General features: G+C 41.1%; 1 protein-coding gene and 1 pseudogene across 2 annotated transcripts in view; one reads left to right on the forward strand and one right to left on the reverse strand.

Annotated features, from left to right (window-relative positions):
• The window catches only part of LAMB1 (laminin subunit beta 1), a 65,092-nt gene extending 53,006 nt beyond the window's left edge, over nucleotides 1–12,086 (forward strand). The window contains exons 25-33 of the mRNA XM_080915212.1: nucleotides 1,643–1,827; nucleotides 2,564–2,805; nucleotides 4,966–5,169; nucleotides 5,705–5,849; nucleotides 7,565–7,772; nucleotides 7,963–8,104; nucleotides 8,986–9,162; nucleotides 10,187–10,346; nucleotides 10,436–12,086. Coding sequence (XP_080771338.1) covers nucleotides 1,643–1,827; nucleotides 2,564–2,805; nucleotides 4,966–5,169; nucleotides 5,705–5,849; nucleotides 7,565–7,772; nucleotides 7,963–8,104; nucleotides 8,986–9,162; nucleotides 10,187–10,346; nucleotides 10,436–10,572 — 1,600 coding nt within the window. The 3' untranslated portion in view covers nucleotides 10,573–12,086. The remainder of the gene's footprint in view (nucleotides 1–1,642; nucleotides 1,828–2,563; nucleotides 2,806–4,965; nucleotides 5,170–5,704; nucleotides 5,850–7,564; nucleotides 7,773–7,962; nucleotides 8,105–8,985; nucleotides 9,163–10,186; nucleotides 10,347–10,435) is intronic.
• Nucleotides 1–12,099, reverse strand: part of LOC308419540 (actin, cytoplasmic 2-like) — a 1,056,985-nt pseudogene that overhangs the window by 143,036 nt on the left and 901,850 nt on the right. The window lies entirely within an intron of this gene.

Genomic DNA, 12,099 nt, shown 5'->3' on the forward strand with positions numbered 1-12,099 from the left:
GCTAATGAGCCGAAAGTCACTCTTGAAGGCTTTTCACTTTTGAGTAGCAAAGATTTCCTGGAGAGGTACTTTCGCTAGGTCTTGTAGTCATTACACCGGCTCTGGGCCCCTTGTTTGTCAACGGGGGCTGTGAGCTGGGTAGAATGTGAGGCCGAGGGCTCCACTCTGCTCTGTTGCAGCAGAACTGGACTTAGCCATGTGTGAGGCTTTCAGCTTGGCTGGCACATTGACCCTGGTGCTATTGTCCTACAGTATAGTATGAAGATGATACACTTACAGAAGGATTATGAACCTGAATTGTCATCTTCAGTATTGCTACTTACTAGGGAACTCCTGTTACCACAAATATGACCTTTACCCCCAAATTATTTTTCTGTGTAGCTGTTGTCTCATGAAAGGCATCATTGATAATGTCATGAAATGTCTGTACGGAAACAGCTTCCTCACTGCGCTTCCTCTGTATCTTTTCTTTAATAGTTTATTTTTGCCGACTAAAGCACTGAAAGTATATCGAGTCCTAGGTTTGCTCCCCAATCCAGGAAACATTTTAAATGCATATTAAAAGTTGTGGATTTGTATGTGAGTAGGCAAGTGTTCTTGCTATGGTGTTCACTTAATGGAAGTCAGGACACCTTGTGAAATTCTTTTCTGTCCACTGTGTGGGTTCTGGAGATCAAATCTGAGTCATCCTCGGGCTTTAGCAGCAAGTAGTAGCTTTACCTGCTGAGCCATCTCACCAGCCCTAGATAGATGATGATAATTTTGTTTGTTTTGTTTTGAAGACAGGATTTCTTCTTGTAGACCAGGCTGGCTCAGAGATTGGCTTGCCTCTGTTTCCCAAGTGCTAGGATTAAAGGTGTGTGCTGTCAACATCATGCTAGACATTATTTCTAATTGCGCTATTTTTGAGATCTGAGAAGAAATGAAAGCCTTTTTGAATTAGTGAACTAATCAGTGAAACTCTGAGAAAAAGTTAGCACCAGGAAGTCATTGTATCCACTCAGTTCTGCCAAACCCCACGCCCTGCCTCTGTGTCAGGTGATTCCCAGTGAACCCCAGCGTCATTTCTTCTCCAGCACTCCTTGGTGGCATGTGTGCACACAGGAATCATATATTATGTATACACATATATTCCTGAAGTACAGCTTCAGAGACGTGACACAGAAGAGAAAGGTTTAAATTCCGTGTTTCCTTCTCCAGCAATTGTGACCGCTTGTCAGCCTTTTTCTAAGTAAGGGAGAGTTGGTGCAACTTTCTTTGTGGTGGGTTGCAGGACTGCCTCTTAAAGGAGAGCCCTGAGGTGAGCTTAAGAGGAAAGGGTTTTGGCAGTTGGTTGGGAGACAGTCCTCTATACTGGAGTCCTGTCTAGGCCTTATAGGGCTTACAGCTGCCTACTTGAGAGCTGGTAGCTTCCACTCACCCTTGTTCATTTTCCATCCAAGGCTTAGACTAACCCCCTGTCCCCCCCCCCCCCCCCACACACAGAGCTGAGCGTTCACTGTTATCTTTCTTCAAGTATTTGAGGGTTATAACTGATCTAGTCTGAAGATGGAGGGCAAAGGCTTGTGCTAGTGGAAAACCTAGAAGAAAGATTTTGACAGTTTGGCCCAGTTTTAGGTTAAGCTGACTTTTCTTCTTACAGGAAATTAACCAAAGATGTCACTGAAAAGATGGCTAAAGTTGAAGTGAAATTATCTGATACGGCTTCACAGAGTAACAGCACAGCCATAGAGCTAGGCATACTGCAGGCAGAAGCGGAGAGCCTTGACAAGACGGTGAAAGAGCTGGCAGAGCAGCTAGAATTCATCAAAAACTCCGATATCCAGGGTGAGAACTTCCTGTGCACAAATCTCAAGCCTCCATTATAAAAAAAAAAATCCTGTGTGTACCCTCTTAATACTTCCTTTTTAAGAAAAAGTGTTCTAACAGTTTTAAATCTTTACCAATTGAGTCTTTGGCACAAATGTGGCTTAAAGTTCTTGTTTTCTCAATATGAGACCTGGAGACAAAACAATGTAGAGGCCCTGCTGTGTTAAAATGTGCTCTCTGATTTAACACCATGGCCTTTCCTTAGACTCTGTGACAACTAAATATTGTTAATTCTGTGAGTCCTTTCGAATTTGAGATCACTATTGCTTATTTATTAGAAAGTAACTTGAAAATATTTTAACTGTTAAATATCACGGGCTATATAATACCCTCCCCCCAAAGCAAAGGGGAAATATGTTAATGACACAATTCCACATTATTCATTTTGTTTTAGACATCTTCAGGATGCTTAACATTTAGATATTTGCCTAAATACAGAAACAATGCGTACACAATGGCTTGGCTTCTCCTTTCACCCCAGCGTTTGATGTCCTCCAGATTTTGACCAAGTGCTCATGGGACAGAAGAGATTCATTGTTCATTAAAGGAAAACTCTGCTTCCATAGATTTTTTTTCTTGAATCCTAAAGCCTTACAGTATAAATCAGGATCACAAGTTACCAAATATGGGCACTGTTTGGTGAGGAACCAGAGGCAAGGAGGTTAACTGTAGGCAATTTCATTTCCTGTCCTAGGTGCCTTGGATAGTATCACCAAGTATTTCCAGATCTCTCTTGAGGCAGAAAAGAGGGTGAATGCGTCCACCACAGACCCCAACAGCACTGTGGAGCAGTCAGCCCTCACCCGAGACAGAGTGGAAGATCTGATGTTGGAGAGAGAGTCTCAGTTCAAGGAAAAGCAGGAGGAACAGGCACGCCTTCTGGATGAACTGGCTGGCAAACTGCAAAGTCTGGACCTGTCGGCTGCTGCAGAGATGGTGAGGCTTGGAGTTTGGTCTCATTTTCTGTGTTTTTTAGGAGACAAAGAAAAACTAAAACCTTCTGCCTTGCTTCAGTATTGCTGTTTGCAAACCTGTAAGGGTGACTCCAGTGCTCAAGGTGCTGGGGTGGGCTGTGGGTTAGCCATGAACAAGGCATGGGCAACACTGCGGCTAACCATGATGAAGGCATGGGGAATAGAGTATGTGCTTCCCAGCCCGCCTCTGCCTCCAGCTGCTCCTCTGTGAGGGACTTCTTACTGAAACTAGATCCTTTTTACAGTGTGGCCTTAAACAAAAAAACTTGCTCGTTCTGCTTTGAACAGCAACATCCAAGTAGAAGAATTCAAAATTGGTCCATTGGCGTTTGATAAAATGTTCCTTTGTAATATTACCTGGTAAAGATGAAGGTCTGAGCCGGCCTAAAAAGCAGATTAATTTCTTAGAAGCTTTTAAAGAGTAACTCTGGAGCCAGATGAAATTGAGGAGCGAGTTTAATAAAAATCATCAGGCAGAAGGCCAAAAGAAAGGCAAGCCAGGTTTTCCCTTAAGTTTCCTTATTTTTCATGGGAGGAAACCTGAGGCAACTGAGATGTATTTATATATACATGCCAACATTATTTTCTATTTTTCTCAACCTAGACAGATGAATCATTAAGAATCAGGTGGAAAGCCTGCAAAGACACTTCTTTATATGGCCCTGGGCCCTATGCCCTAGGTACCTTGGATAGTAGCACCAAGTTATCTTCAGGTTTCTCTCAAGGCATAATAGGGTGGCCTCTACCACAGCACCATAGAGCAACACCCTCGTCCCCACTCCCTAGCAAGCTGAGCTGCTTCTCACTTAAGAACCATGGTGTCCTGGAGACAGGAAACTTTTCTGTACTGCTATCAGCCCTTCTTGTCCCCACCACATCTGCAGTTGGAAATAGAAAAAAAGCATGTTACACTTGCAATCTTTGGGTTTGGTGTTCATCTTCTGCTTTCAACAGAGTGCATCTTGGGAGTGGCTGGTAAGTGGGTGTGGAGTGGCTTTGGCCCTCAGAGGAGCACCCTCTCTGTGCAGGCCTTCCTGTAAGACATGGCTTCCTGTATTTTCTGTTTTTGTCTTCATTATCCTGTGATTATTTCTATGGGTTCTTGACTGCCATTTTTCTTGTGAAGAGGTTTTTCCTTCTTTGTGTTCCTCAGTACTTCCTGTTCTTCACTGAGAAAAGCCCAGGCATGCTGGCTCCTCATCCCTGTCGTGTTTGTTGAAACAAAGCAGATCTAGTGTGCTGCCAGAGTGCTTTTAGAAAGCACTCCTAAGACTTGAGTGGGACTCATTTTCTGCCATAACACATAGAACACAATTATTCTAAAGTGCTGTATGGGCTGTAAACCAGATCACTATTTCTGGCTTGTAGGCATACACCTTGTATACATAATAAAGCTTTAAAAAACGGGAAAAAAATGGAATTATAGGTACTTTACTATTATTCAGGCCAAAGAGTTCACAATATATCTACTAAAAACAATGTATCTTTAAAATAATGCTTTTATGTTTGGGGGTATTCTGGTAGCTGTTTTCCATTGTGATAAATCCTGCTTGTCTTCAGTACAGTTTCCATATTATACAGCATGCCTGTAATTCCCTGTTTACCCCTGTGCCATAACCATGTTTTATGATCTTTTAGAAGATTCTGGTAAGGAGTGCTAGCTGGATGAGTTGGTTAAGGGAACTTGAAAAAGGTCTGTTCTCCTTTGTTCATACAAATTGTCTTCCTTTCCCATCAGAAATGTTCTAGCACCTTCCTTACTCAAATCCTACCCTCCAGCTTCCTTGTCTGTATTAAGTGCTCAGTGTTGTCCTGTGTCAGCTTTTCTCACTGCATCTCATCTATGGATGAGGCAAGCCCTATCAAAGTTACATGCAGACAGCAGACCATACCCACCAGAGCACTTGCAGCTGAATCTAAACTTGCCATGACTCTCACATTGGCAGAACTTGATAAAGCACATGCTATCCTTCTGCATTTGAGATTAAAGTTCAGTGGGAGCAAGCTGGTTTAAGTTTCCTTGACACTTTTTATGTGACATATCCACCTTTGTTCTGGGCCACCCAACCATTCTGTTGCTGACTAACCCTGAACTACATTCCTGACCCTTGGCTTATTGCAGACCTGTGGAACGCCCCCAGGGGCTGACTGTTCTGAAAGTGAATGTGGTGGACCAAATTGCAGAACTGATGAAGGAGAAAAGAAGTGTGGAGGGCCTGGGTGTGGTGGTCTGGTCACTGTGGCTCATAGTGCCTGGCAGAAAGCCATGGATTTTGACCGTGACGTCCTGAGTGCCCTGGCTGAAGTAGAACAGCTCTCCAAGATGGTAAGTCGGTGGATGGGCACAGGTTTTGTTGCTTATTGGCTTGCAGTTGTAGGGAGGATCTGAAAAGGAGTCAGTTCCACATGCTGACTAAATTCACTGTTTACTGTAAAAGCTGATGTTTCTGTGGTCAAAAAGGTGATGGTAAGGTTCTTATTCAGACTAAGAATTTGCTTTCTCTTCATGGGAATAGCATGTATATTAGGAAAAAGCAGCATAAATCATAATTAACAATAATTTGGGAGAACATGTGATTGTTGTACCATACAAAGTTGGGCACTGTTTTAAAGTGACAAGTGGTTAGACCACCACCAGGTGATTTAGAGCCAAAAGACCGCAACGGCTTTGAAAAACATTTCGAATGCTAGCCCTAAGAATTTTCAACAGGAATGTGTACACTGAGTGTTTTACGTCTACATAAAAGCCTGATAGTTTAACAGAGGAGTCCGTTTCTAAGTTTGTTGACATTAGACTGACTGTTTGGCCTGCTTTAGAGAGATCAAGCTGGTTTCATAGATGGCTTATCCTTTATGTTCAGGTCTCTGAAGCAAAGGTGAGAGCAGATGAGGCTAAGCAGAATGCTCAGGATGTCCTGCTGAAAACAAATGCTACCAAAGAAAAAGTGGACAAGAGCAATGAAGACCTGAGGAACCTCATCAAGCAGATCAGAGACTTTCTGACTGGTCAGTAGTGGTTTGGTTTTAGTTCTACTTTTGTAAAAACGTCGACATTTGTTGTGAGATTCTGTTTGAGAGGCAAAAATTCTTGACTGAGTTGTAGGTAAATTTCTGGCAAGAAGTAAACAGAAAATATCTATTAAGAAATATCTTCATTTCCAACTGAACTTGTAGGTGCATGTTTGCAATCCTAGTACTTTGCAAAAGTAAAAAAAAAAAAAAAAAGGTAAAAGCAGGAAAATCAGGCATCAATGATTTAAAAAAAAAAAAGGCTACAGGAGACCCAGCCTACCTTAAGAAAAAATTGTGTATGCACATATATGTGTACAAAGGTTCCTGTTGACACCCAAATGAATTCTGAGCTCCAAACTGGTCCTCTGATAGGGCAGTAAGTACTCGATGCTAAGCCCTCTCTGCAGTCCTTCCTTTCTTAAAGTATATATTGTGAATTACCTTCCAGATGTTCTGTGAGCATGACCATATCTGCTGGGACTCCTAAGCAGCCTATTCAGAAGTCAAAACATTTACTCTGAAAACTGAATTAGAATTTCTGTCATGAGGAAGGATCTTGAAGGAGTTGTTTCTTGGGCAGTGCCCCCAAGGCTTTAAGTTTGAAATCTTGCAGTTAGCATTTTCTCTAGAGAAATCTCTAGATTCTGGTTTAGATTTTAAGTCTTGCTTATACTGCACATATGTGGATATTACTGGTGCCAAGACACAGAAAACTCCCAACTGAATTAGAATTAGTCAAAAAGGTGATTTATAATACAACATAATAAGTCCAAAAATAGTGTAACTTCATGGGGCTAGAACTTGCTTTGCCTCTTCTCTTTTGCCAGTGTTAAGCCTATCAACTTCATTCTTGAGACAGCGCCATTATAAGTTGTAGTCTGACATGAAGACAGTGGCTGATGAGGGAAGAGAGCCCCTCCCTACTCCCTCATTAGACCCTTTTAGAAGGATAGAAACCTTCAGGCATTCCCATGCATCTCCCACCAGGAGTTATGCACAGCCCGTACAGGTGCCACGGACAGTGAAAAGTACCTATAAAAACTAGCAGACTAATGATGACTTAGTGCTCAGTTTTGCCTGATTTTATTGTTAACAGAAAATAGAAATGACCATTAAAAACTTTTCCAATGACAACTAGAAACAAGACTTGAAAGCCGTGACTTAACCATATATTTTCCCCCATTTAAGTGCTCTAGGGCCGTATTTATGTTCAGTCAAAAAAATGAAGACCTTAAAGAAATCTGACCTTTGCTGATGATACCTTGGCTCTTACTGAATTTAATCCCTTCTAGAATTCCCTAAACGTAGGTAACTGATAAGGAATATCAATACTTTTTTCCTTTTTGAGATAGGGTTTCTATGCAGTCCAGTCCAGCCTTGGTCTGGGACAATGTGTATTGCAACCTCAAGTGTAAAGGTTTTTGTTCCCTTGCAGCTCCAGTTTTAAATGCTGGGCTCTCATGTTCCATAACCCTAAGCCACAACTATACACACAATATGCTGTCTGTCCTCTTTCCAGCCTGAAATGTTCTTCAAAACCTGCTTGGTTTCCCATCTTCCATGGTCTCTCCAGCATACAGCCAACTCTATAGGCACCAACTTAACCCGTGTAAGAGGCTTGTTTCTAAATAGCAAGGGTATGTCTCTGGAAGTGGCAAATGCTTGACTTGGCTGAGTGAACAGGCTCTGTTTTGGTATTTGCTTTTCAGAGGACAGCGCTGATCTAGACAGTATTGAAGCAGTTGCTAATGAAGTACTGAAAATGGAAATGCCTAGCACCCCACAGCAGTTACAGAACCTAACAGAAGACATCCGGGAACGAGTTGAAACCCTTTCTCAAGTAGAAGTCATCTTGCAGCAGAGTGCTGCTGACATTGCCAGAGCTGAGCTGTTGCTTGAAGAAGCAAAGAGAGCAAGGTATCTGCATCTGAATGTGCACATTGGCAGCTGGGGTTGACGGGGTGGGTTGACGTCTGCCGTAAGGAGCACACTATAAAAGAGACTTCTTTAATAACGGTCTTTCAGGAAAATATGCTCTCAAAGAAAATGCTGTTTTTCTAAGGGAAAATGGTTTCATGTTAAAAGCAGTGTTTGTTCTTCCGCTCAGCAAAAGTGCAGCAGATGTTAAAGTCACTGCAGACACGGTGAAGGAAGCATTAGAAGAAGCAGAAAGGGCCCAGGTTGCAGCAGAGAAGGCGATTAAACAAGCTGATGAGGATATCCAAGGAACTCAAAACCTGCTAACATCGGTAAGGTGCTAGGCTGTATAGGGAAACATGCTGAATCCCTATAATACTGAAAATCATTGTGACACTGCAAATTATTCCTTTAGATAAATCAGAACCGTTTCTCTTAGCACAGGTATTTTCCCCCCTCTAAAGTGAAACTATCAGAAATTAAGCACTATTGCTTAAACAATTTTATTATTAATTTTAATTATTTACATTTTTTCCAAGTTAATGATACACTTAAGAGGCTGAGAATCTTTGGTTTGATTTACAAATTTTGGCCTGTGCCTCTACCATCATTAGCTTTGATAAATGTTTTATGTTTCAGTTAGTTTTGTGGGACATATCTATCCTTGAAGCTCACTTTTAAGGGAAACTAAAGGCTAGATGGCTTACTCAGGACTAGCTTTTAAAAGGCAGTGTTGTCCTTCCAAAGAGACCAACTGTAGACACTTAGCAGTTGCACAGGTATCTCTTCCTCTGGCGGGACTTGGTATTTCCAGCGTCCTGAGCCTTCACATTTTCAAGCTCTTTCCCCTTCACTACCAGAATCTAACACCAAGCTGACAGGTCTGTCTAAAAAGATGACTGAAGTTGCCAGTTTACTTTCCCACATAATTTGGAAATCCTCCTCCATTTGTGAATGTTCTTTAGCTCAACACAGCTTAGATCAGACGTAAGGATCTGATGCAGAACAACTGAAGCACACAGTTCCTCGTGTTGTCACGACCCCCAACCATATAATTATTTTGTTGCTACTGTTATGAAAACATCGATAGGCAACCACAGGTTTAGAACCACTCCTCTAAGCTGTCCTAATTCTGTCAGGGCTTCTGATCTAGTGCAGCCTCACCTTCCCTGAACTTGTACTAACGGGGTACAATGGTTAACATTACCTTTAGATTGAATCTGAAACAGCAGCTTCTGAGGAAACCCTGGCCAACGCCTCCCAGCGCATCAGCAAGCTTGAGAGGAATGTGGAAGAGCTTAAGCGTAAAGCTGCCCAGAACTCTGGGGAGGCAGAGTACATTGAGAAAGTAGTATATACTGTAAAGCAGAGTGCAGATGATGTTAAGAAGGTGAGTAAATCTTTGCAACTTCATAGTTAAGTTGGTAAGAGGGCAACTAGTTTTTTTCTTATGTTCCTTGACATTAGTAAGAAACAGATAGCCCAGTGACCCACAAGTCTTTTGGATACATGAATAAAGAATGGATTATGGGATAAAACTGTACTGTAGGGTCAGAGGGAGGTCTGTCTTTTTGACCTAGCAGTTAGCCACCCATTTGAGAATAATTTAAATAAAGACAGGATGGAAAGCTTAGGAGTCCTGTAGGAAATCAAAATGCTGCCTTTTGTTTTTCATTGGAAGGTACTGTGCTTTAGCAAATTCATGTTTTACTCACACATTCCATTTCTAAATTTACCTGCAAAGACGGCTTTTTAAACTTTGGAAGTGAAGTCAGGGTTGTTAAATTTGTCCTGTAACCTAATTCTGATTTCACCCTATTGAAAACAAAGTTCTAAGTTATTATAGCTTTGCAGCATTACTACATAAAAATAATTTTGGTGTACCTGAGTTGGAAAGAGAGACAAACCCTAAAGAAAAATCGCTTGCCAGTGTCAGACCACCCTTTCCTGACCCTCTTTATCTGCAGTCTGAAGGTACAAATCTCCCAAATAGTCTCCTATGGCATTGAAAAAAATGACTCTGTTGAAAAATTTAAAAGCTCTAGGAGTGATTTTTCATAAGCAGGGTACTGTTTAGAGGGGAAGGGGGTGGTGCTATTGACCAGGCTGGCCTCAAACTTGGATCCACCTCCAGCTCCTCCAGAGTGCCTGGATTAAAAGCATGCACACACAGCCGCCAATCACCTTCTATGTGTATGCTACAGTAGCAGACTTGTAATTCCTAATTTTCCTTCCATTGTTAAAATTTACAACACAATATGAAGCCTGAGTACTTTGGTGTTCCTTAATCTAAAATGCTCACGTGTGTGTGTGTGTGTGTGTGGGGGGGGGGGGGGGTTGTCTTTTATCTAAGGCTCTTGAATGGAATTACTGACATACCAGTCTCACCTTTTTGTCTTAAATTGGATCTGCAGACTCTAGATGGCGAACTTGATGAAAAGTACAAGAAGGTAGAAAGTTTAATTGCCCAAAAAACTGAAGAGTCTGCAGATGCCAGGAGGAAAGCTGAGCTGCTACAAAATGAAGCAGAAGCACTCTTGGCTCAAGCCAACAGCAAACTGCGGCTGTTGGAAGGTGGGTCTTTTTCGGCTTAGGTTTCTAGTCTGTCTTTAAGATCATGTGCTATGAGCAGCTCTGACGTAACCTAACTCTTATCTCCACAGAGTTAGAAAGGAAGTATGAGGACAATCAAAAGTACTTAGAAGACAAAGCTCAAGAACTAGTAAGACTGGAAGGAGAGGTGCGCTCACTCCTCAAGGACATAAGCGAGAAAGTGGCTGTTTACAGCACCTGCTTATAACAGAGGGAGGGGCTCAGTGGCCAAAGTAAACCACAAACAACTCAGCATCTATTTAATGTTTTTAACCACCTGCTTTTGTATGGAGTTAATAAAATACATTGGTTTTGTATAAACATACTCTTTCTTTTATTAACTGTTACTTTCTCTATGAAAACTATCCCCACAACTACATTTCTTTTAAATCCCCCCAGTGGGCATCCTTGGTGGAAGTTAAGCAGGAAGGATATAGGGTAGCTTATGGCACATTATTGGTCACTCTACCATTTCTAAGACTCAAAAGAGCTTCTACATTTCAGATATTCTGAACAAGTACCTAGTCAAGAGCTTAATGAAGATCATCATATAATTGCTGGGTTATATCAATATAACACAGCTGAATGAATGGGAACAGCTTGGCCTTTTTCACAGTCTTAGACACCCTCACGATATTCAGATGTAAAAAGCTGGGCGGGGACAGAGGTTATATAGACAGCTATAATTAAAACAAGGCAACTTCTAGTCATTTGTTTCTCCTTTTTACCTAAGCAAGAATCTGAGTAAATACCAAAACAACCATGCTTCTGCCATGTCTGTCTCATCTATTTACCCTGTATCTCCCACAAAAGCCCTTCCTTTTAGATCTAAATCAACTTGGTGGCTAGGATAGTTCTTACAAGCTCCTTGCATATATTTGTGGTCTCATACTGAATGAGAACCCTTCAGCTAGACAACTACTGTTTGTGTATCTCCACAGCTAGGAGATTACAAAATTGTTTTTACTATTTTTAAATTACAAACTTCCCAGAGAGGAGGGGCCACACTTGAGATTTAAATCAACCATTACCCAACCTAAAATTGACTTGTTAGATTTTAAAAATACAGTCTTCACTCCCACTAATGACGAATTCGCACACACAGCACCAACCCTCCTATTAATTGCAAATTGTGAACAACAACGAAGCAAAGCCATGAAGGTGCTGCAAAGTAAACAACAACCTGGACTTTAGGCATGAGACTAAAATCAATTTCAGCTGCAAACAGTTCTGAGCTGTGTCAGTTTAACTGCCATATTAAAGATATAGAGGTAATTAAAGACTGGAAACATAACCTTCCCTTTGAACTACAATCATTTGTGCAACAATATTAAAGCATCTGAGTGGTCACTGTTCTTTCATTTCCTTACAGATAATTAAATGTTTAGCCTGTACTTTACACAACAATATTGTTAGAATCAATATTCATTATTCCCACTTGGCTTAAAACTATATTCTTTAAGTTGCAGTATATTTTTAAGTAGCTATCAATTTAGGAGGCATTCAATACATCTGAAATATTAAGATGTAATACATAAAGTGCTAGAGATACTTAGTCATTTTAACAATCAGACGTTGAATAACACCAATTAGTATGATTTTAGTAAAAATGACCATTTACTAAGCCAAGGAACTTTACATAGGAAAATGAAGCACATTACAGATTCCCTTACACTCCTAAAGTACAGGTTAAACATTTGTAAATGTAAAACAAATGAAAGAGAAATGACAATAC

Source organism: Micromys minutus (genome assembly GCF_963924665.1).
Source record: "Micromys minutus genome assembly, chromosome: 1".
Lineage (NCBI taxonomy): Eukaryota > Metazoa > Chordata > Mammalia > Rodentia > Muridae > Micromys > Micromys minutus.